The sequence below is a fragment of the Thunnus thynnus genome, chromosome 18 (assembly GCF_963924715.1).
Source record: "Thunnus thynnus chromosome 18, fThuThy2.1, whole genome shotgun sequence".
NCBI classification, from domain to species: Eukaryota; Metazoa; Chordata; class Actinopteri; order Scombriformes; family Scombridae; genus Thunnus; species Thunnus thynnus.
In genome coordinates, this window is record NC_089534.1 from 25,988,912 (window position 1) to 26,011,036 (window position 22,125).

Below are 22,125 nucleotides of genomic sequence, written 5' to 3' on the forward strand. Positions count from 1 at the left end.
CTGAAAGCAGGAGAAATGTAGTAAGTGGATCTTGAGTTAAGAATTTTTTGATGATGATGTCATCAAGGTTACATCAGTAATTATGAACTATGAGGTCTGAGGTTTGATATGGACACTATCAAATTAGGAGTTGGATAATCCAGCATTTTTGGAGCTTGACACATAATAGAGACTATCTTGGCCACTGCTGCCTCCATTTTGATCATCAATGTTTTTAATCAGTGGAGTACTCCTTTAATGATAGAAAGAAAAAACTAATTGTAAATATTGATTTGTTGTTGGAAACTTTAACTTTCCATACTACTTAAATTACATGATTGCCTGTAATAAATTGGGAGACGTGCTTTAAGTTTAAAGCACCATCAGACTGGAATAATTTGTCTAACTCACTCAGATCGATTACTTCTTTCAATGACTTCAAGACTTCGTTGCTTGTCCACCTTAACTCTTCCTGTTCTCGTCTTTGATTGCATGTACTTTCATTTCTGTTCATAAGTAAACTTTATACTTTGACATAATGTTATTTGATCTATTCATATATTTTATTTCTTGTTCATTCTTTGTACAGATGACTCATGTAACAGATGTAGCTGGTGGGGTTTAGGATGGTGGGAGAGCCCTTATGTGTATGTCCATGTTGATGTTATTATGTTGATTGTTTTGTGTTAATGTAATGTTTGATTTATTGTCTAATCTATTTTTGTTTTGCTTATATATTCTTATTTTTATTTTCTGTGCCTAAGGACCCCCTCGAAAACAAGATGGTGCATCTCAAGGGTCTCATCCTTATAATTTTGAAATAAAAATTCACAACTACACGCAGAAAAACTAATTTTTATATCTGCATGTTCAGCTATACTGACTGAATGACACTTTGGTAAAAGAAGGTTACACTACCAATACATTGAAGTCAAATGGAAGTGTACTAATTTAACACTGTCTCCATATTCTCTTTTTTCCATACACCTTTTCAGGAACATTACAATTAAAATTATTAGGAAACAAAAAAGATAGTGTTACTTTTTTATTTTATGAACACTGCATTTGTTTTTTTTCTGATACAAAAAGCTTTTTCTCTTGTGAAACAACAAGTATTGTACATACAGCCTGTGGCCTTATGTTCTCCAGAACAGCCCAGTAAAAATAATAAGAAAGAAAAACAAAAATCCTGCCTTGGTGTCAAAGGTCACTGATCCACACGTTTATGCCTGCAGCAGTGTGGGGAACCATTTGCCATCAATTTCATACAGGGAGCAAGAGCCGGAGAGGATGAGAGTTGCTGCTTCAGTCAACTGTGTATCGATCAGTGATTCATCTTAAACCTACAGTAGCGAGGAACCCTGTGTGGGCTTCTGTGCAACATGTGCTTGAAGTAAGCACAGTACAAATGTGTCCTCTTGCTCTGTATCTGCATCTGTTATAACACGTGGCAGTGTGTCTCTGCAGTCACCACGTTGGACCCAGTGGAGATCCCAGTGGAGCCTGCTGACGGTCAACATGAGGAGAGGACAAAATGTTATGATAAAGCCATGAAGCAGGAGAGGAACAAAATTAAAGACTGCCATCTAGTGGTGAGCCTGAAAACTGCCTCTGGGAAATACAGCAGCAGCCAGGCTGGTATGAACTGGTGGGCATTGGCTAATAAATAAAGCAGGATGATACTCATCTTGGCTTTGTTGTATTTTATTTGTTTAAATCTGTGTTAGGCTTCATCAGGATTAAATGCTGCATCCTGGTTAAAATTAAGCCAAATAGTTGTTGTCATGAGGGAGCTGTGACATCAAATGAAATCATTTGTAATGGGCTGTTGTACCTGCTTCTGAGTCTGACTCAGTAATCAACCAAAGAGTAAGCTCTGGAGGGATATTTGTGTAATCAGCAATCACCATCAAACACTCGTTCACCATCACTGTGATTAGTACACAGACTGTATTGATCAAACTAAAGTGATTGATCATGTTTTAATGGTGCATCCGTTGCTAGTGGGGGTCAATATTCAATGTCTTTCACAGATAAGGAAGGAAGAAGGGTCCAAGGGAACAACAGTCTACAGCAGGTCGTATATTAGGATAAGGGTCCATTAGTGGACTGAGCTGAATGAGGATACAGAGATAGGAAAAAGCTAGTGAGAAACAGGCAGGGGATATACAGTTTGTTTGACTCAACAGCACATTAGTGAATCAGCAGATTCATACAGTAACAAGCTCTGTGGTGTCCCGGAGTCAGGAATCCTGCTCTGCACTTAAAATCAAGCAAGGTAAATAAAATCAGTGAGAGGAAACATCTGTGACAACAATGTGACAACATTATGTCACATCTGGGTTATGGGGTTCTGCTATAAACCACTGAAACTATTCTTCCTTAAGTCCTTGATATAAAATGTTTTTTTTGTCTAATGATGGAATTAATGCAGAAATTACACAATGGAAACAAGTATTTAAATGTGTACAACAAGAGTGCAGGATGTCAACTTTCACACTGTAGGTACTATACATTTCTATCCACCAGTTTTCAAAAACATTTTGAATTTGCACACAAAATGCCAACATTAAATGCCAGAAATCCTATTAAAAGAGAGGGTGTGAATATCTCCAATAAGTTTTCATGCTTGGCTGAATTTAAAAATGTCAAAAAAGAGACAATGTGATAAAGGCTTTCATCCATGTCATGCTACCAGTCGCTGTTACAGGCCACTACATCAAAAAGCAACAGGAATAAAGTTTGTAAAGGGCAGAAGAGTCAAGAGTGTACATGAACACAATGTCTCCAGTTTGATTGCAGGGAAAACAGAGAAACAGAGAAAACATGAATGCATCTAAGGTGGGAAGGAGCAATGCAATGTCATGATGTTCTAATGATACTGGTTCTCAATTAATTATGTCGTCACATCCTTTAGAATATATATTCACTATACAGTAGGTTTCCTAAAATCCCATATATTCACCAAAAACTTTACAATTTAAAGGGAACATAACTTTAAAAAACATAAAATCAATTGTTCCAAGATGAATCAAAGCAGACTGTAAAGAACAAGCTCAGAAAAGAATGGATTCATTTACGGAAGCAAGAGTTTTCCTCCAGGCAAATGTCCATGTCCACTGCTCCAGAAAATGAAAATGCAGAATACTGGAGGCCTGATTTGTCTTGATGATATGTATTGATATATTGGCTGGAATGGCTGGCAAAACAAACTGGAGCTGAGACCAGTGAGGGGACTGGATCATTGATATAGTCATTATGCGTCAAAAGGTAAAGCGTATAGGAGGTGTGGAGGCTGCAGTCATTTAGGGACTTGAATGAAGATTTTCTTTTGAAGAAATTAATGGCGCTGGTTTCCAAGTGGACAAAGAATAAAACTAACAGGGTTAAAGAAACTTTTGCATAACACACATGTACTTGTGACCTTGTAAGATCTGTAAAATCGTCTACAGAATGGCTGTTGGTCTTACATTCAAATCAAATGTAGGACCACTTCAAAGGAATAGTACTTGAAGTTAGACTCCTTGAAGATTTTCATGAAATCAAATCCTGTTTTGGTGCTATATGTTTTTTCTGCTATAGTCATTTAATGTATTTACAATCTGTAATTACCTCTCTCTAGGTTTCATTGTTAGTGGTAGAGTCCACCATTCCTGTGCTGGATTGAAATTGCCTTCACATGCATGAGGGATTTAAAGGAAACAATGCAGCATGTAATCCAGCGTTACTGTTTGTCATTTTATGTCATTGATGTTAACCTCACTGTTCATTCTCCTACAGCCATATCAGAGCTGTATTAAGTTACTGCTATGCTAATCCAACATTTTCTACTGCTGCTGCTTCACATTAGAAGCATTCAACTGGCAAAATACACGGTTGCTTTTATTAAGTTAAGTACAGTATATACATAATATATTTGTCAACCAAGGTTAAGCCTTACAACAATTGTTCATAAAAAATATTGCATCTTTAAAACAAGACAATGGTCATTTTTGAGTCAGTCTTAAATATTGCAGAGAACAAGGATTCTCATTCTCATTCTCAAGCATTACACACAAATGATTTAATCATATTGAAGGCCTATGTGGCATCCCAGTGGGTTTTACAAGCACAATTACTTTGCCAACTACATGTACATAACAGTATAGACTGTCAAATGTTGATTGTAATGAAGAATTGTTTCTGGATATGACACCAAAGTTCTGCTGGGGCCAATATCAACGTTTCCAAATCACTAAGGACAAAATCAAGAAAAAAACATGTAAATCTTTCTGTACAATTCTCTGGCTATGTACACTCTCTAATATACCTTCCAGAAACAGATCAGGTTTTAATAACAAAGGCAGAAGATGAAGATGAAAAATGAGAACATCTGGCAGTATTTACAGCATATAAGGCTCTGTATGAATAAAGAAGTCCAGTGAGAGGTATAATAAAGGTATAATAATATATGTTATTCTAGTTGTCCTAATATAGAAAACATTGACAAACATATTCACTGAAATTTTTTGCACTAATGTAAAGAAAATTCAAGTTTGCTGAGTTACTTTGATAGCAACAGCCAATGTTACCTGGCTAGGAATCATTTAACAGAGGTTAATGTGTTATTACTACTTATCATGATGCATTTTGTTTTGAGCCGTGGCCGCTATTAATAAGAGACGGACACTCCTTCTTCTGCTCCGGCGAATCCAAAGGAGACGGCAACCTGGACAGTGATGGGTTCATCTGATCAATCAGAGAAGGAAACTACAGGGGGATTCGGTTGCGGAGTTGAAGCCAAATCCTGACCTTCATCAGCAGTACTTCAGGATGAGCGCTGAGCAAATGGACGACCTGTTGTCCAGGACTGGTGCTGAACTCGAAAAGCAGTCGACAAACTTCAGGGATGCCATCGAGCCAAAACAACGACTTGCTATCACACTGAGGTAACAAAGTAATTTGCTTACTTGGAATTCACATCACTATCTGCTTAGTGTAAATGTGTTTTCATGTAACATATGATGAGATAAGAAAAAGCTTTGAACAACAAATTCATGTTAAACCACTTCAATTAACTTCAAATGTCTTAAATTCTATAAGGTGAAATTACAATAAGAGAAGTGAGTAGTTTTTAATAAAAGCTTGAGTACAGACTATTTATAATGGCACATTACTAAAAGATAAAAACAAGACAAGATTTTTATATTATATTTATATTTATATACAGTATTCATTTTTATTTATGTATTTTATAAAACAATTGGTGAAAATACCTAAAACAACAGTATAACTAACTAACTAATTATTTTAAAATGAAGAACCCCAAGAATTATTAAAAGTGTGTGGGGGGTTGCTGGGCCCACTCCATCCACTCTTGGAGTGAGAGCAGGTGCAACATCTTTGCGCTCTACCTCATCTAGCACACCCAAAATTCTAATCTTGGCCTCTGCCTGACCCCTACTGTCCAGCCTGTTGAGAATTGGCACTAGACTGAGGGCAGAATAATACATTTCATCCCCCTGGTGTAGCACACGGGGTAAGGTTGGCTGCTCCAATATTTTTAGGAGCTGCTCCTCTACAGCCCCTGCAGGACAGCTTTTTTTGGCACATTTTCCAGTGGGATGGGTAAGCACTTGTTTCCATGCTGATTGTTCCTTCTCCCAGATCATTATCAAAAAGTGCAGAGCTCATGTCTATAGGGTCTTCTGTAAGGCTGCTTTTTGAATTAGAGTGACAAATTGCTTATATGCTGTCAGTACTTTCTTGTTCTTTCACTACAGCATTTACAATAATTAGCTGCTAAAATCATAACAACCCCATTAATTTCTGCATAAGCGGATTTTAAAAATTCCATAAAAAATCAAATCAGATTGTTATCAGCAAACTCCACCATATTCTTGTTCAAAATGTCCCCAATTACCTCTGTGATGATTGTCAAGTTGTTTTAATGCATTATATTACTTGAAAAGAGTCAGCTGATACTTGACCCTAACTATAAAATTTTCTCTTGCCTAAACTTAATAATTCTGTCAAACAACTTCAATAATAATAATAATAATAATAATGTGTAACCTTATGCCTAAACTTAACTATCAGTATTGTAAGGCTCTGAGGTTTAAGGGTATAGTCCATTTAACCCTATAAAACCACATCTTAAAAAGAATATATGGTATTATACAGGAACACCTGGAAAACTCGAGAATAAAGGAGAATTTGTTTGTTTATTCATTTATTTACTGATTCAGATATCTCATTATAGGAAATTGTGATAAAGTAAAATTAACTCCATGTCAGAAGTACTTGTTATACAACACAATAGACAGATATTGCTGATAAAAACTTCATCTGAAAATTTCATACAATGATGAAACAGACTGTTTGTAGCTAAGTGGGCATTTGTTTTGACTTTGCCATCTCAAAATTTAAGAAAATGCAGCAGTAAACCGACATGAAAGTCATGACAGGAGTATCTGGGGACCTGTTGTAGCCCACATGTTGTATTTATACAGTATATAGTTGTCACATCCACTGCTGCTCTGAGCTCTGGATCTGCTGCTGTCCATGGTGCTGAAGCTCTGCAACTTCACATCATTCCAAGTCAAGTCAAGCCTGGAGACTCCTTGCTAGAGAGTTTTGAGTTAGATTCCTTTTTTGTTTATTTTTAGCCTGCTCACCGTCTGGTGATAGTTTTAAGTTTAGTTCAGTCTCTTCCACCTTTGGCAGTAGTGTTTAATATTTTCTTTGTGCTTTTGTGCAACCAAGTTCAAGTCTGATAAAGAGACTAAAAACCAGATCTGCTCTTCTCCGTCCTTTTTTTTCTGATCTTGGGTCCACATCTCCATTGTTACAATAGTAACACCGGAACAGCACACACAAGGAAGAGGCAGGACTAGAATTAAAGAAGCCTAATGTCAAAATCCAATAGACAGTCCTAATCAAATCAAAACCAGGTTATCCCAAAGTCAGCCAAAAGCATATAAAATCAGAGAGTTAAAAAAATAGCAACAGAAAAAGGTACAGACTCACAGATAATCACACGTAAACCACTGGGACAAACTGGCAAACACTGACTGATTACATACAGGTATATACAATATCATACTAGTTGGTGGTGAGCCAGCAGGGCAGGTGGATAATAGACTGATAAGAGGTACAGAGAAGGGGGAGAGATGAGGCAGAGCATGTGGGTAGCTGGAAACAGAGAAACCAGGTGATTTGGGCTGGATCTACTATATGGGATCTGGACACACACACACACACACACACACACACACACACACACACACACACACACACACACAGCAAAGGAAAACACAAGGAGCAAGCAAGTGAAAAGCAAAAATGGTGAAAAGAAATCAAATGCTGCTGAAAGAAAGACAGAGAGAGAGAGAGAAAGAGAGATGAGGGGATCTCACTGGGCTCCAGCCTGACTGAATGTACTGGAGTTTGCTGATAACAATTTGATTATTTTTTAAAAATATGCCTATGTAGAACTGAACGGATATTGTTATGATTTTAGCATTTAATTATTAAAAAATGCTAAACTAACAACTTGAAAATCATCACAGAGGTACCTGGGGACATGCTGAACAAGAATATGGTGGAGTTTGCTGATAACAATTTGCATACATTAAACTTTTTAATGGAATTTGAAAAGTATGCCTATATAGCAATGTATTCATATTGGGTATGACTTAAGTATTTAATTATCAAAAAATGCTGCAGCAAAACAACTTGACAGTCATCACAGAGGTACTTCAGGACCTGTTGTACAAGAATATGGTTCAGTTTGCTGATAACAATTTGATAAGATTTCTTTTAATGGAACTTTAAAAAAAAAAATCTTCCTATGTAGAAATGAATGGGATATTGTTATGATTTAATTAAATACACATCAGCACACACGGATTTAATCTAATAATTAAAAATGCTGTAGAGAAAGAACGACAAAGTAATGATAGATGTATGTATTTAAATAAAGGAAAATAAGAAAAAAATAGAAACTTTCCCATTTTAAACAACCTAAGTGGCAAACGCTTTACCATACAAAGCAATGTAGACGTGCAATCGATTTTTAAGTGTAGACAGTGTGACTGTGCCTCTCTGAAGTGTAGAAGATGTGAGTGCCAAAATAAACTGAAAGCATATTGGTGCAGACACACTGAATCTGTCTACGGATATCAACTTGACGGATCCCATTCATTTTCTATGGAGAGCAGGATATCTGGCCGCGCTGTGCATGATGGATATGGCAGGGCGAGTTGACAGACAAACCACTGTATCTGAATCTGCATAATCATGACTTGACCTCAACTTTATGTAAATGAGGTCCATCCAGTGCAACACAGCCAGCTCACAAAACTTAGATCACACTGTCAAACTAGACTGTGCTGATCAAATATGAATCAAGATTCTGTTACTGCATTGCCTATTTCTCACCTCAAATGTTTTCAGAAACATACTCTGGTATACTGTTCAGCTGTAAAATGAAATTGTTTTTAACGCAGCCACCATGTTGAAAACAGCAGAATAAAAACCAAGCACCACCAAACTCGCAGTACGTCACCCATCAGTTCACCCACCGGCCAAAGCGTTCATTGGTCCAGTGTGTTCAAATGCATCCTTACTGGATTATGTGTGTCCGCACCATATCTGTTCTGTGAGACACACAAGTGATGTATGTCAAAAATGCTTCTAGAAACGCTTTCTATGTGGACTGGCCGTTAGCAAACAATTACTGAGCAGCAGACAAGAACACTAACATTAATGTGGAGTCCTGTTTCTGGCCACCTGTAGAATATAAGTCTAATATTCACTTGTCTTTCCTTTCTCCCCCTCATTGGTCTCTGTCAACTCCTGAGGGAAATATTCGGCTCTTGCTTGATGTTAAGGCCTTGGCAGGTGGCATACAATGAGTGTATCAAAGCTTTGTTGCTTAAAACTTTCTTCTTTGTCTGGAAACAAGGTTACTGAGAATAAAGTGTGGACTGTGAAACCAAAACAATTAAAACAGGCTGAAATGCTCCACAGAGCTGCACTTAGGTGAATATTTTCAGTGGGCTTGTCACTATAAGCAACCCCTTTCAAACTGTAGTCATTTGATCATTGTTAATGTAAAAATATTGCTCAGTGCAGATTTACATTTTAGTGTGTGATTTCATTTTAGCTGAATTGTATCTCTAATATATATATATATCTTCACTACATTAGGTATTCAGCCACTTATTAATATGATAGAGTCATCTACCAGAAAGTGTTTTAAAATGAATGCTTTTGAAACTCAGTAATAAGCTGAAGTCAGTTAGCTTCATTAATTTTACATTTGCAGCATTGTACTTTTTTACAGTCACAATGATAGCATGAATATATCTGTGTTAACGATCTATCCTCTTGTATTGTATGTGTACCTTCATTCAACATTTTAAGAACTATATTTAAGTCTTTTACTTCTTTTTTTTATTATTATAAATCATATTTCTTGGACGAGCAAAGCAAAATGTGTTTAATATATCCACTTCTCTAAATTCAGGGTTTGTCCTTAAGAAGCAGTGTTGGTCCAGTCGATCACATCTTCATGACAGAGACAGATGGTTTTCCTCTGACAGGCTTCAGAGTGAGCGAACTCTGAAAACGAAGCACTGTCAGCACTTCAAGTGCAATGCAGATTCAAATGACTGTATTTGCAATTTCATTGTTATTGGGCCCTTGCAAAATCATTATTCAAGATAGGCTATGGTGGTATGATTTGCTCTGGTATTATACATCACATTATATAATCTAGACATCAATTTCCACACTGTGAATACTGTTTTACATCCATTGCTTGTATGCGGAGGCAGAAATGCTGTTATTTGTGGTAATTGCTTGCTTTGGAACAATAGCCATGGGCAGGTTGGGGAAATTGCTTCCATGTAAACTGTAAGTGCGTGCCTTCACCTCCTGCTATTGTCACTTATTCTCTCTGCATTAAAATGGTTTGCTGATGGTGATTCACCTGCTTTTCTGTTTTGGCACAATGTAAACATACAAAGATGTGTGAACACATAACAGTTGTTATACTGCATATATATAGCGCAATAGGGCTAAAAATAAAGATTATTTTCATTGTGAATTAATCTATTAATTATTCTATTAATAAAAGTGCTCCATGCACTGTAGGATTTTAAACTTCAGACTTTAGCACCTCCCAGTGGTAGTTTCAGAAAAGACACTGTGGGAGACAGCAATGTACAGCGATACCCACCTCCCCTATTCTGTTCCAGGCACACTAGCATCAGTGTGCCAAAAGCAACACATAGACTGTACCAATCTTTATCAGTACTTACTCATTTTTCTAAAAAGACATACTCCATAAGAATCATGTAAAAGAAACAAAGAAGTGATAATCACACAAAATTGTATAGTGGCTTTAATTAACTATTTAATCTTTCAAATGACAAAAAAATTACAATCACAAATCCTAGAGCCTAGTGTGTGACACATTCAAATAGCTTGTTATTTCAATTGACTCTCAGCCCATTTTCCAATTCGATAGCTAAAGAGGAGAGCAGGAAATCATCCAATTTAAGAAGCTCCAATTTTAGAGAATGTTTGCCATTTTTGCATGAAAAATTACGTTGCATGATGAAATTAATAATCCTTTATCAATTCTTCATTCTTATCAAACTCACAATGCAATCTGAGTTCAGACTGTATATTTAATTTAGGGGGCTGTCTATGTATGGGATTATCTATTTTTGCTGAAGGGGGGCACGAGGGGTGCTCTATGGCTATGTATGTGTTGAGAAACAGAATGGATTGTTGAAGTTATTAGTGAATAAATGTTCAAGAGAGCCTTGTTTTTCACTCACCTACTGTGGTTCCTTCACTTTAACTACAAGTCACATGTGTTATAAAAAGTTAGCCTATAACCTAAGGTTAGCATCACATGTTGCCAACTTGCTCTGTAATGAATGAATTTAAATGAAACATGCTTACCGTTGTATTTACAGTTTGGAGTGTTAATGTGCAGTTCATTAATGTATGCATGTTTTCTTCAGCCCAGGTGAACTGCACAAACACACTTCATCATCTGTTTGAAACTGTTAAGTAGCAGCAGCAGGAGACCACTTCCTCCCACATGTCAGTGAGCAGTAGACATACACTGACGATTAACTTATTTACAGGTGCGCTGTTTGGCACACAGACTGCACAAACACTCCAGTGGTGACATTTGCATGAAAAACACAACACACTCAGTCTGAACACATCTTATGAGAAATTCATTAGTCTGTGTACATAATGTTTTGACTGAAAACAATCAAATAAAAATTCCACCACAAACATACCATCTATGGAGGGTTCATACCAAAGCTGCTGTTGTTTTTTTTGGCATGAAAATCTAATATGAAGCAAACCCCTGTACACACATGTGCTTCCACAAAAAATCACTTACATGCATACACACCCTCCATCTCAGTCCCCAGCAGGAGCTTATGATGGTGCCTGTGGTGGTGGCGTATGAATGAGAAGGCAGAAAGGTGGTTGCATATTACCTTATCTAGCAGACCCAGGCTCTGTACTTGATTGCCATTGGTATCCTCGCACCACCTTTAATTACATGCAAAGCTTCAGGGCGGTTTGGAGGAATGGGGGTGTGTGCAGATGTGTATGCACAACTCAAACATTGATGTGCATCTTATTTCTGCTTCAAAGCAGTAAAACGTCACAATTTAAAAGCCTTAATTGGCAGGCCTGCCTCAAGTTGGTTAGTCACATAATGTGCAATATGAGATTTCCTGGCTCATTTTAAGTAAAATCTTTGACAATAAGTTTCTGAAGACATAACTTCCCTCTCTGCTGCAATACCAATTGGTGATTCTGACTTATTAGGTGTATTTTCAGGTAAAAATTTCTTTTAAAAGTTCTTTCATCCATACTCGGTGGCTTGACCCAGCTTTATAACTACTGTATACTGTAACTGCTTAGCCTGACCTACATTAGCTGCCTCCACTGACTTGATAGGCATTTTCATCTGAATATCATGGCCTGCTGCTAGTTATATCAAAAAACTTTCCACACTACTGGCTTGTCTTACCGAAGAAAAGAACATGGTTTCAATATGCAATTTTATGATTGTAAGAATGCAGAGAAGTCTACAGGGTCATCAGCTGGGCACCTACTCAACTCACTGGTGTTTCGTTGAGTTGGACCCAGGACTCTGAGAAAGTTCAACAGTGTGTTCCAGTGCCCCAGAACCACCCCCCTCTTAACCTGCACCCACACAATCAACACAACCCTCCAAAGTAAGATATATTTACTTGTCTACAACTAGCTAACAATATTAATCTAACTGACATGTTATCACCAGCAGCATGCTACTCATCTCACCAAGCAAAAAACCACACCATTATCCTCAATGTTGCCTTGGCAAGCAACAAATAACTCACCTGTTACAACATCACCAGGTAACACCATCAGCCAACAACAGGCTAGCAAACATGCCAAGCTAATTAGAATGCTGCCTGAGCTGCCAAATAAACCAAACAACCTACAACTACCTCACCGTAGCAGTCAACAAAGCGTACACCTCTGTTTGTAATATCACCGACTAACACCATCAGCTAACTGCATGCTAGCTATTTGAGGATTTTCAGTCAAGATTTAGAGTGCACCATAGCACAGAGACAGCACTGGTGAAAGTTACAAATGACCTCTCAGTTGCATCGGACAAAGGACTTCTCTTTGTACTTGTCTTCTTACATCTTAGTGCTGCATTTGACACCACCAACCATCACATCCTATAGCATTAAAGGAACTGCATCAAGCTGGTTCAAGTCCTATTTATCAGATCGATTGCTGTTTGTACACATTAACAATGAATCCTCCATGCATGCAAAAGTTAGACACAGAGTTCACAAGGTTCTGTGCTTGGACCGATACTATTCACCTTATATATGCTTCCTTTAGGTAATATTATTAGAAAAAACTCCATAAATTTTCATTGTCATGCAGATGATACTCAATTATATATATCAATGAAGCCAAATGGAACCAAACATTTAACTAAACTCCAAGCATGCCTTAAGGACATAAAGACCTGGAGGACCTGCAATTTTCTACTACTAAACTAAGACAAAACTAAGTCATTGTGCTTGGACCTAAACACCTTAGAAACACATTATCTAGTGATATAGCTGCTCTGGATGGCATTGCCCTGGCCTCCAGCCAACTGTAAGGAATCTGGGACCATAGAGCTTCCATAACCCTACGCATTCTACACACTATATTACACCACAGATCTGCTGTTTGGGTCAGAAAGTACTGCTGCATTGCACAAGTGTAGGAATACGGAAGTTCTACGGTTGAGAAAATGTAATGCCAATGGAAAGGGCTGTCTGATGGCAAGGTAAAGCGATGAAAATATTCCAAATATAGTGTACACTTAAACTGATATTGATGTTTTTAGGTAGGCCTTTTTTTAGGTGGCTAAAATGTTTTGCTTCTGGCCCCGTCCACAGCAGTACATTGCTTAGCTTATGTGTCGGTACTCCTGTCTGCTTCTCCAAACTAGGGGAGTGCTGACCCAAATATACTGCAGGTAATACACTATGGATAACTACCTCATACAACCCCACTTCAAAAAATCTGAACTATCTCTTCAAGCCAGCTAACATTCTGCCATCAACAGTAACATACTGCTCAATCTAACCAAACAAACCAGCCAAGCTTCTTCAATTGAGAAGTTCACTGTTTCTGGATACAACATCTGGTCTTGGATTGGTATTTTGCCTCTCACCTTGGTTAGTCACATGTGTTATGGAATTTTCCATCTTTGGGGGTTACAAATTGGGTTACACTGGGTCAAGCCTGGGCCTTGAGGTCACACTGTAATTCTTAAGCAGGAAGGGGACACTTTCTCCCCTCTGTGAGACTCCAGCTGTCTGTGATGTTTTGGGGAAAGCAGAAACCTCTCTGATAGAGGGTAAATCAGCATTGCCATGGTCACCAAGGTCAGGGGAGGCTGTGTCTAACAAGACAACACAGATAGGTGGAAAGTGCTGACAGTGACGTGAAGTTCCATGCAATGTGACCTGAACTGACACGGGTAAAATGCAGTTCTTTGTTTAGAAACTAGTGAACCAGTTAGACTAATTTTTCATATTGTAGGCTGATCTGCTTGGGTTAAAGACTAAGACTCAGACCTTCAGGGGGCAGAACAGAAAGAGACAGCATCTGAACTGCAGATGACTTCGATGTTCGCTATTTCGGTTCTCCTTGACCAAGTACTTCAATAAAACAGCTTTAAGACATCAGAGGCTCGTGTGCCCTTTTCTCCACTGCGGTGCTTTTGAGTAAATAAAATCTTTGACATTTACATTTGTGAGGACTGGACTTGCCCCTCTGCTGCAACACCAATTTGTGATTCGCACTGATTAGACGGGTGTATTTTCAGGTAGAAAACTAAAAATGCATGTTCCTTCATCCAGGTGTCTGCTTCTCCATTCTCAAACCCTGTCTCACTTTCTCTCGTTCTTGCATTCTTTCTCTCTCTCTTGACATTTAAAAGGATGATGCTATGGTTGCAGTGTTTCTGTCCTGCCCCTCCAACAGGACCCCTCACCCCTCCTGAAAGAAACAAAATATGTTTATTTATGTAATATACCTAATTTACATGCACACATTACTGTAAGTGCAATAAAAGTTTTGTGAGTGAAAAGCCAAAATGAGTAATTTATTATTGTAATCCGCGCAAAATATGGACAGACAACCCCAAATGTCAAAATAGCGAGTCTTATTCTTCCATTAAGGCAAGAAAGTAGCGAGTGTGTGGTTGATTTTGCTGTGAAGTAAATTCACTCCAGGCCTGCTGTTCTCCATTCAGATCATGGTAACTATGGTTGCAAAGTCATATAGCTCAGGGTATCCAGCAACAGCCACCACTATATTGTCCCAGGCCGGTCTGGTTATCTCCACATGTTGTCACCACCACAGAAGGCCTATCTCTCAATTCATCCAATTGGACAATGGGAAAAAATACAAATGACATCTGGCACTTTTCCACTCTGAGTTGAAGTTTTTTCAGTTTGAGGTGCTCAGGGCGCTCCTGCAAAAACACGAGGCGCTCAGCAACGCAAAAGCAGTGAGACAAAGCTTCACTTTCATTGAAAACAATAAAAAGCTGCCCCAGCCTGCCAAAAAGCACTGTCTGATTGTGGCCTTAAGGTGGACTGATCTTTAAGGTGGACCAGCTATTCTCATTTTAGTGACAATCTCAGCTGCTCGTAAACAGAGCCCCACTCCCCCCCAAAAGCAGTCAACCTAGGGGAAATCTGGCAAAAAATCCAACACTATTGACATTCATTTAGTGCTATGGGATGCTAACTCAATAATCACAAAGGATTACCTTTAAGATATCAGCAGTACAGAGCAGATGACACATCCTGGGCAACAGTGACAGAGCAGGACTGTCTACTCATCCATCCATGGAACTCGCCCTGCTCTGATTTGACCAAAGGACAAACAGCAAATATTGATGGAGACAGGTGTCGTTAGGAGGGACACTAGGAGCTTCAGGATTCCCAGAGCAGGCCAGCGGCCATGGAACATGATATTGATTAATTGTACCAGAACTGTTCTTGAGCTGTATTCAGGGCCCAAAATTTCCAGTGGCATCCCTGAATTAAGACACTTCTAAAGTTTCATTCTTAGCCTTAAGACTTTAGTTTCACCACTATGTGAACTGACCATTCTGAACCCCTCCCCTGAACAGTGATTGGGCAATTATTGCAACTGTGGCAAGGTAAGGCAAGTCCGTCAAGTTTTAGTTTCTCAACAAGTTGAAGCAGTGTACATGGGGCTGTAGTATGAGCAATACTTAATATACGAAGAGTTTGAAGGGCAACGTCTTTTTTTGCCTTTCCAAGACAAACAAAACAACTACAATTTTATCAAACTTACTGATGACAATGTCTCCCAAAAGTGAAAATAATACATCAGGTCCTTTTTAAAGGGAAAAACAAAGTGCCAGTAACTGCTGATCTAATAAGAATGTTCTGCAATCAATCTAATATTTTATTATTTGCAGGAAATTTGATTTGTAGTCAAAACAACACACTGAAAGAACAGAGCTACAGAATCTCAGAAGTGGTTTGAAGATGTCTTGCAGCAGAGAGTTGGTTTAAACAGAGCAAGAACTTACCGACAGGTCTTTATGCATGTATTTATTGTGAAAATCTATAATGTGTCAATTATAAATTGGAAACCACATATAAATCATGTAAAGATAAACATTTTGAAGTCCATTTTGTTTGAAAATATGAACAATAATGCATGAATCTAACCTCTGTTTTGTCAATCATGTATGATTTTTTTGGTATTATCTAGAAGCATCATAATAAAATAACAGCATAAAATAATGTCTTCTATGTGGATCATCAAATAACTGACTTTTTGCCTGCAGGACATGAGCTTTAGTCTTTTAACATTATAACATGTATCTAGCCATTATATGCAGATTTAAGACCTTACTTACAGGGTTTTTAAAACAAGTTTGATGAAAACATTAAAAACTCAGCTGGAGAGGGGTTTTCAACAACTGAATGAGTTAGCGATAATATCTGCCATAATCATTTCAGCTGAATTCAGCAGAATTGACAGTCCAAAGCTAAAATTGAGAAACCTGCTTCTGTTTACTTTTGTTTGAAGTTGAAATTCTATTATTTAAAATCTACAAGGAATTATTACATTTGCAACTGTTATCAATAGCATACCAAAATGAACAGCTTGACAGGCATAGCAACAATAACTTAGAGGGACAGTGTTTAGCAATCCATCAACATTATTTGGAAGTCTTTTTCAGTTATTAATGTAGGTTATTGTTGCACAAACATTAATGTTTCTGTGACTGTCCTTTTTATCGCAGAGACATTTGTTATTGATGAATACTGTACATGTCACGGCGTACAGAAGCTGGCTTAAGCTGCATCGGGGCCCCAGGGAAATATTTGCCTGCTGGGCCCCTATTTACCTCTCCATTCCACCCCTCACTGTATACTCTCATATTATACTGGGTACACTACATTTAAGTATACATGATTAAACAATAAGCGAAATAGGAAAAGGACAAGTTGAAGGCACACACCTTCACCCTGGTCACCACTTTATGCTTTGATCTGCATTCATCGTTTATCTGTTAGTCCTACATGGATTTCATAGGCCATGGATCATTTAATCCAGACCAGCAGCTAATATGCCTAAGGGAGGTAACAGTACAAGCAGCAGCACAGTATCAGAGATGGAAGCAGTAATTCTGTTTTATTTTGTTGGCTGGAGGACCTTGGGGCTTATTGATTAAATCATTATCACAACATTGATCTGCCTAGATCACAGAAAAAACCAGCACAGCACTTCAGATGGCTCAGCTGGAGCCACATATTATTAAAGTGGGACATTAATTGAATTGACCTCAATGAATATTAAGCTAATGATTTAAAATGGATAATACCAAACTATTATTGCAACCCAGTCTCATGTCAAAATGTATAACAACTACGTTGGTCCACAGTGCAAAATGTATTGGTTTCATAATAATGGCTCTAAAATTGTGAGATGCCCACGTTCTTTTGGCTTTTTCTTTTCTATTGGCCTGCATCCATGTCACGTGACTGTCAAGTTTCTATCTGCCAAAACAAACAAAATGGCTGACATTTCTTTTATTCTCAGTGGAAAATGCAATATTTTAGGATGGTTTTGGCATTAAACTTAATTTTGATGACATTTCTAGTGAGAACTGTGCATTTTATTTTCATAATCTTTGTTCAGTGAATGTATATGATGTTATGATGAATGCAACGTTTTTCTATTGTTGCTATAGTGGTTGCTATGGATCCTGGTGTTGCTGAAACCACGTAGTTGCATATAGTTTGAACCACCCCATTCACACACACACACACACACCTGGTGTGTTCGACTCCTTTTATTGGCTCATCTGACGACCCCTCAGATTTATCTGGTGACCCTTTGAAGGGCCCCGACCCCTAGGCTGGGATCACTGGACTAAACTAGCTAACTGTATATATAGTAGTTAATTTTTCATGCAGGACTTTTACTTGTAATGGAGTATTTTTACATTGTTGTATTGGTACTTTTACTGCAGTAAAGGATCTGAATACTTGTTCCACCTCTGCTACTGACTGACTGCTAGTTTCTACAGTGGATCATGTGATTGTCAAAGGTTGACCATTATCAGGAGTGTTACTGGATAAGATAAACAATCTGGTTTTACCTACGTTTATTTTAGAGGAGTGGCATAGGCAGAAATTGTATTTTGGGTGAGCCAATACAAAAGTGGGTCAGCCACCTTTTCCCAGAAAAACTGATTTATGAAAAGTAAAAAAATTAAAAAATTAAAAAAACATAGACAAACTGAACAACCAGCCACCAGTTTACTTTTGCAGCATTCTGCATCACAAAAGCAATAACACCAAAACAATCCAACATGCTCAACCAACAGAGCATCAGACTATAAAGGCTGCACACAACAGTACAGACTAAAAGTGTCTTTTATATCCTGTCCAGCCTAAAATACAGTGTATTTACACCAGTAAGACTGACTGCGCATCGGCTCTACAGTTCACAGCTGTTAATTAACCATTGTATTGCACAGTGTCAACTAAACATAAACCCAGGCAGCAGAGAAGGTGTTAACTTAGAACAATACAATCAGCTGATCGGCTTCATTCATGTCCTTCGGGATGGTATTAATGATGTTTGTTTAAACCCGTCTGAAGCTGAATAAGATTCTGAATTTTACCTGTGTTCTCAAAAATGTGTTAAAGAAGTTTATTAAGTATATGGGAAATTTATAATACAGCCATTAAATTATTTTTATCACACTTTAGTGTAATAACTCCCTGTTTTCAGTCAGTTTTTAACCAACAAATGTGAATTGATCTGCTTTTAAGGAAAAGTTAGGGAAATATGGAGCCATTATCAAAGTATTTTACAGCTAAATACAGAAATGTTTTCAAATGGTGAGCAGGTTTTAACTGAGACTTCACTGTAAATGAGGGAACAGTTTTAATGCACATACCATTCCTTGTCCTGATAACTCCTCCCTGCTCTTTCAAGCTCCACTCTGTGCTCATATTTCCTTGTTCCCTCCCCTTCAGATCTACAGTTTGAAGATGGGTGAAACCAACATGTAATGCAGTACAAGAGCAGTCAGGCTGCATTTACTGCAAAAACACATGTTGTTCAGATAAGAGCTCAAACTAGTTTCACTTTTCAGTAAGTGAAACTCAGACAGTCATTGCTCCTGAGAGATGAAATGGCACAGAAAGGAGATCGGCTGTACCGAGAAACAATCAGCTGTTCGATCTGTCTGGATCTACTGACGGATCCGGTGACTATTCCCTGTGGACACAGCTACTGCATGAGCTGTATTAAAAACTTCTGGGATGGAAAGAGAAGGATCTACAGCTGCCCTCAGTGCAGAAAGACCTTCAAACCGAGGCCTGCCCTGGTGAAAAGCACCATGTTAGCAGCTTTAGTGGAGCAGCTGAAGAAGAAGACTGGACCCAAAGCTTCTCGTGCTGATCACTCCTCTGCTGGACCTGAAGATGTGGCCTGTGATGTCTGCATTCGGAGGAAGCGGAAAGCCCTCAAGTCCTGTCTGCAGTGTCTGGCCTCTTACTGTGAGAAACACCTCCGGCCTCATTATGATGCAGCTCCATTAAAGAAACACAAGCTGGTCGACCCCTCGGAGAAACTCCAGGAGAACATCTGCTCTCGTCATGATGAGGTGATGAAGATGTTCTGCCGTACTGATCAGCAGAGTATCTGTTATCTCTGCTCTGTGGATGAACATAAAGGCCATGACACAGTCTCAGCTGCAGCAGAAAGGACTGAGAGGCAGAGAGAGATCGAAGTGAGTCTGCGACAAATCCAGCAGAGAATCCAGGACAGAGAGAAAGATGTGAAGCTGCTTCAACAGGAAGTGGAGGCCTTCAATCGCTCTGCTGATAAAGCAGTGGAGGACAGTGGGGAAATCTTCACTGAACTGATCCATCTCATCAGGAAAAGAAGCTCTGATGTGAAGCAGCAGATCAGATCCCAGCAGCAAACTGAAGTGAGTCAAGTCAAAGAGCTTCAGGAGAAGCTGGAGCAGGAGATCACTGAGCTGAGGAGGAAAGACGCTGAACTGAAGCAGCTCTCACATACAGAGGATCACATCCAGTTTCTACACAACTATCCCTCACTGTCACAACTCAGTGCATCTAAAGACTCATCCAGCATCAACATCTGTCCTCTGCGCTACTTTGAGGATGTGACAGCAGCTGTGTCAGAGCTCAGAGACAAACTTCAGGACATCCTGAAGCAGAAATGGACAAACATCTCACTGACAGTGACTGAAGTGGAGGTTTTACTGTCAGAACCAGAACCCAAGACCAGAGCTGAATTCTTAAAATATTCACGTGAAATTACTCTGGATCCAAACACAGTAAACACATGGCTGTTATTATCTGAGGGGAACAGAAAAGCAGAACAAACGAGACAAAAACAGTCTTATTCTAATCATCCAGACAGATTCACTGATTGGCGTCAGGTCCTTAGTGGGGAGAGTCTGACTGGACGCTGTTACTGGGAGGTGGAGAGGAGAGGGAGAGGAGTTTGTGTAGCAGTCGCATACAAAAATATCAGCAGAGCAGGAGGATCAATTCAATGTGGATTTGGATTCAGTTACAAATCTTGGGCTTTATATTGTGACACCAACTGTTATGAATTTTGGTTCAACAATATCTCAACTCGTGTCTCAGGTCCTGGTTCCTCCAGAGTGGGAGTGTACCTGGATCACAGAGCAGGTATTCTGTCCTTCTACAACGTCTCTGAAACCATGACTCTCCTCCACAGAGTCCAGACCACATTCACTCAGCCTCTCTATGCTGGACTTTGTCCTTATTATGGAGACACAGCTGAGTTCTGTAAACTCAAATAGACAGAAGTCATGTCAGACTTCTGTGTTGTAATTCGTTCCTGTAATGGTGTTTCTGAACTGCACAGAGATCAGCTGTCAGTCAAACTGGGATTATTAACACTTTTTTTTCTTTTCAATTTTTGTTCTGTTGATGTTTTCATTTTCTTTAAATGTCACTTTTCCTGTGTGTTTTTAACCATGGAGGCTATCACTGCTCATGAGGATGTATTTAACCTTCACTGACATTTCTTCAGATGAAAATGTAAACTTCTCTTTGTTCTAAATGTTAGTTTCATATTTGTACTGATGTATTTGTGTGCTGTTGTTTCTTAAACAGAGAAAACCGCAGAACTTCCTTCATCATAGATATTTTGTTCTCACCACTTTGTAAATTCATGAAGAAATGTACAATCAAACTGTAATTATCATGATAACATTCTGAGTTTATTTGAGGCAGTTTTCCTCCTGAAACACCACAAAGTACAGAGTTCATGTTCAGAGCAAACAAACGTTTGTCAGTCTGTTTCTGTACTTTCCGCTTTCTTCACTATAGCAGTTTTGTCACAGAGAAAAGAGCAGTTCTCTATCAACAAACAAACAAGATTTTCTTTGGGCACTTTATTTGATAAAGACTTTGTTATACAGGCCTAAAAAAAATGGAAAATAGTAAGAATTAATTTGATCAAGTTTGGGTGTGAAGTAGTTTTGTTGGGTCCTGACAAACATGAAGCAACAGGTATTGTGTCATGAGCTTTTCTTCCTGCAGTGAACATCACAGCAGGTCAACAACTGAAATCTAAAAACTGATGCACGACACAAGAGGGCGCCTTCATCCTGCTAACCAGGGATGTAGTGGGGTTAAAGCTCCTCCACTCAGTTTTTCTGCACACACAACATGTTTTTTAGGTTGATTAAAAAACACTGTGATAATGAGAAAGCATCATATCATTCATCATGGTAAATGGTGTCAAACTGCTATAAGCGGTGGCGGTTCTAGGAATTTTTATCTGGGGTGGCCCAGCGGTGGCAAAGGGATGTTTAGAGGCCCACAATGTGTAGTTAATGTGCATGCATAGGGCATGAAATTTTTTATATGCATTAATATTCTATTAATAATAGGCTAAAACATAAATGAATAGGCTACGTGCATAAACATAACTGTTTATGGTCAGTCTTCTATTTGGCAGAACCTTTATAGTCAAGTAGGC

General features: G+C 38.6%; 2 protein-coding genes across 7 annotated transcripts in view; one reads left to right on the forward strand and one right to left on the reverse strand.

The window, feature by feature from the left end:
- Window positions 1-1,014: 1,014 nt before the first annotated feature.
- LOC137169527 (spermatogenesis-associated serine-rich protein 1) overlaps window positions 1,015-22,125 on the reverse strand; it is a 33,753-nt gene continuing 12,642 nt past the window's right edge. The window contains exon 4 of one of the 6 annotated variants that reach the window (XM_067572763.1): window positions 1,015-1,482. In XM_067572763.1, coding sequence (XP_067428864.1) covers window positions 1,323-1,482 — 160 coding nt within the window. In that variant the 3' untranslated portion in view covers window positions 1,015-1,322. Of the gene's footprint in view, window positions 1,486-3,853; window positions 4,214-11,305; window positions 11,551-22,125 lie in introns of those variants that run through there. The other 5 variants (XM_067572761.1, XM_067572757.1, XM_067572759.1 and 2 more) reach the window with 5 other exon arrangements.
- On the forward strand, window positions 19,208-21,712 carry LOC137169678 (tripartite motif-containing protein 16-like). The gene has a single exon (XM_067572983.1). It carries the CDS (start codon window positions 19,271-19,273, stop codon window positions 20,936-20,938), a length of 1,668 nt encoding a protein of 555 aa, XP_067429084.1. The 5' UTR covers window positions 19,208-19,270; the 3' UTR covers window positions 20,939-21,712.

Coding starts and splice junctions, on each gene's coding strand:
- LOC137169678 (XM_067572983.1), top strand. CDS start 19,271: ATGGCACAGAAAGGAGATCGGCTGTACCGAGAAACAATCAGCTGTTCG.